This window comes from Bison bison, unplaced genomic scaffold (genome assembly GCF_000754665.1).
Source record: "Bison bison bison isolate TAMUID 2011002044 unplaced genomic scaffold, Bison_UMD1.0 scf7180017851254, whole genome shotgun sequence".
Taxonomy (NCBI): Eukaryota; Metazoa; Chordata; class Mammalia; order Artiodactyla; family Bovidae; genus Bison; species Bison bison.
In genome coordinates, this window is record NW_011481827.1 from 10,924 (window position 1) to 13,605 (window position 2,682).

Below are 2,682 nucleotides of genomic sequence, written 5' to 3' on the forward strand. Positions count from 1 at the left end.
TCTGTCATTTTTGAGATTGCATCAAAGTACTGCATTTCGGACTCTTTTGTTGACCGTAATGGCTACTCCATTTCTTCTAAGGAATTCCTACCTGCAGTAGTGGGTATAATGGTCATTGTAGTTAAATTCACCCATTCTGGTCCATTTTAGTTTGCTGATTCCTAGAATGTCAATGTTCACTCTTGCTATTGCCTGTTTGACCACTTCCAATTTGCCTTGATTCATGGACCTAACATTCCAGGTTACTATTCAATATTGCTCTTTACAGAATCAGATGTTGCTTCTATCACCAGTCCCATCCACAACTGGGTATTGTTTTTGCTTGGCTCCATCCCTTAATTCTTTCTGGAGTTATTTCTCCACTGATCTCCAGTAGCATATTGGGCACCTACCAACCTAGGGAGTTCCTCTTTCAGTATCCTATCATGTTGCCTTTTCATACTGTTCATGGGGTTTGCCATTCCCTTCTCCAGTGGACCACATTCTGTCAGACCACTCCACCATGACCTGTCCATCTTGGGTGGCCCCACATGGCATCGTTTACTTTCATTGAGTTAGACAAGGCTGTGGTCCTTGTGATTAGATTGACTAGTTTTCTGTGATTATGGTTTAAGTGTGTCTGCCCTCTGATGCCCCCTCACAACACCTACCATCTTACTTGGGTTTCTCTTACCTTGGACTTGGGGTATCTCTTCACAGCTGCTCCAGCAAAGTGCAGCTGCTGCTCCTTAGCTTGGACGAGGGGTACCTCCTCACCACCACCCCCCTGACCCTGAATGTAGAGTAGCTTCTCTCTGCCCTCCTGGGCCTGCACAGCCACCACTTTTTTAATTTACTGGCAGGGCGGGGTATGTGTGCGGGGGCGGCAAGAATACTGGAGTGGGTTGCCATTCCCTCCTCCAGGAGATCTCCCTGAGCCAGGGATTGAACCCAGGTCTCCTGCACTGTAGGCAGATGCTTTACCGTCTGAACCACTAGGGAAATTACATTTCTCATGACAACAGTAGAATGCATGATTTCTTTGGGAATATGCTGAAAATGGGTCAAAAATGCCCAGGTAGAAATGAAATAGAACTTTTCTAAACACAAGATATTAAAATTAATTTATTGAGAGCAAAATAGAAATTGCATTATGTGAGTTATGCTAATTTGTGTGAACATTACTCATGTTATTTTCATTTTTCCTGGTAGTCATCTCCACCACATGGAACCAGGTAACAATACACAATCTTTGGAACTTTTTCTTCTGGGATTCTCAGAGGATCCAGAATTGCAGCCCCTCATCTTTGGACTTTTCCTCTGCATGTACCTGATCACTGTGTTTGGAAATCTGCTCATTATCCTGGTCATCATCTCTGACTTCCACCTTCACACTCCCATGTACTTCTTCCTCTCCAACTTGTCCTTTGTAGACATCTGCTTCACCTCTACAACCATCCCAAAGATGCTGAAGAATATCGAGAACCAGAGCAAAGTCATAACCTATGAAGGCTGCATTGTCCAGGTGTATTTTTGCATATTCCTTGCAGGATTAGATGACTTCCTCCTGATAGTGATCGCCTACGACCGCTTTGTGGCCATATGCCACCCCCTGCACTACACAGTCGTCATGAACCCTCGGCTCTATGGACTGCTGGTATTGGTGTCCTGGATGGTGAGTGCTATGCATTCCTTGTTACAAAGTTTAGTGGCTTTGCAGCTGACTTTCTGTACAAAGGTGGAAATTCCCCAATTTTTTTGTGAACTCAATCAGATGGTCCAACTTGCCTGTTCTGATACCTTTCTTAATAACATGGTGATGTATTTGGCATCAGTGCTACTAGCTGGTGGGCCGTTTGCTGGTATCCTTTACTCTTACTCTAAGATAGTCTCTTCCATACGAAGAATCTCATCAACTCAGGGAAAGTTTAAAGCATTTTCCACTTGTGCATCTCATCTCTCAGTTGTCTTTTTATTTTATTGTACGAGCCTAGGAGTGTACCTTAGCTCTGCTGCTACACACAGCTCACACTCAAGTGCAATAGCCTCCGTGATGTACACTGTGGTCACACCCATGCTGAACCCATTCATCTACAGTCTGAGGAACAAAGACATAAAGAGGGCTCTGAAGAGAGTCTGTGAAATAGTAAGTATAAAAAGGCCAATTGTCCTGGGGCAGATGAAGTGCCCTTGACTGCATTGCTCAGAGCCTGAGAAACAGTAATTGTGACACTTTCCTCAGTGTGGAATAAAATTTGCTACTTCTACTTATTTCCTTGGATGTCCATTTTTATAAAAATTCAACTTTTCTATACAATCTCAGTTACTCACATCATTAAACTTTCTTTTCATTCTATCATTTAGGTATTTTTTTAAGTTGTGCTTTTTTCTACTTCAAAATTTTCCAAACTTTGAATATGAAATATTTGGGCATTTCTATTTTTTATGGGTGACACGAGGAATAATACTTTCTTAAATGACAAATGTCATCCTGAGTAATTTTTGCGTTGCTTTGGAAACAAATGTCATGAGATATATTACTAATGTAAAAAAGTGTACAAGTGAAATCCAAGGCAATTTATATAAATTTATAAGAGGGTTGACTGAATCAGAGGGTGTGGAGCTATGGATAAGGAAGATTGATTGCAATGTTACAGGCAAATTTTCAATTGCACAAGGTGCCATTGCTCCAAACGCTGCATT

At 41.9% G+C, this 2,682-nt stretch overlaps 1 protein-coding gene across 1 annotated transcript; it reads left to right on the forward strand.

The window, feature by feature from the left end:
• Positions 1–1,204: 1,204 nt before the first annotated feature.
• LOC104996208 (olfactory receptor 7A17-like) lies at positions 1,205–2,173 on the forward strand. Its single transcript, XM_010850359.1, has one exon. It carries the CDS (start codon positions 1,205–1,207, stop codon positions 2,171–2,173), a length of 969 nt encoding a protein of 322 aa, XP_010848661.1.
• Positions 2,174–2,682: the final 509 nt, after the last annotated feature.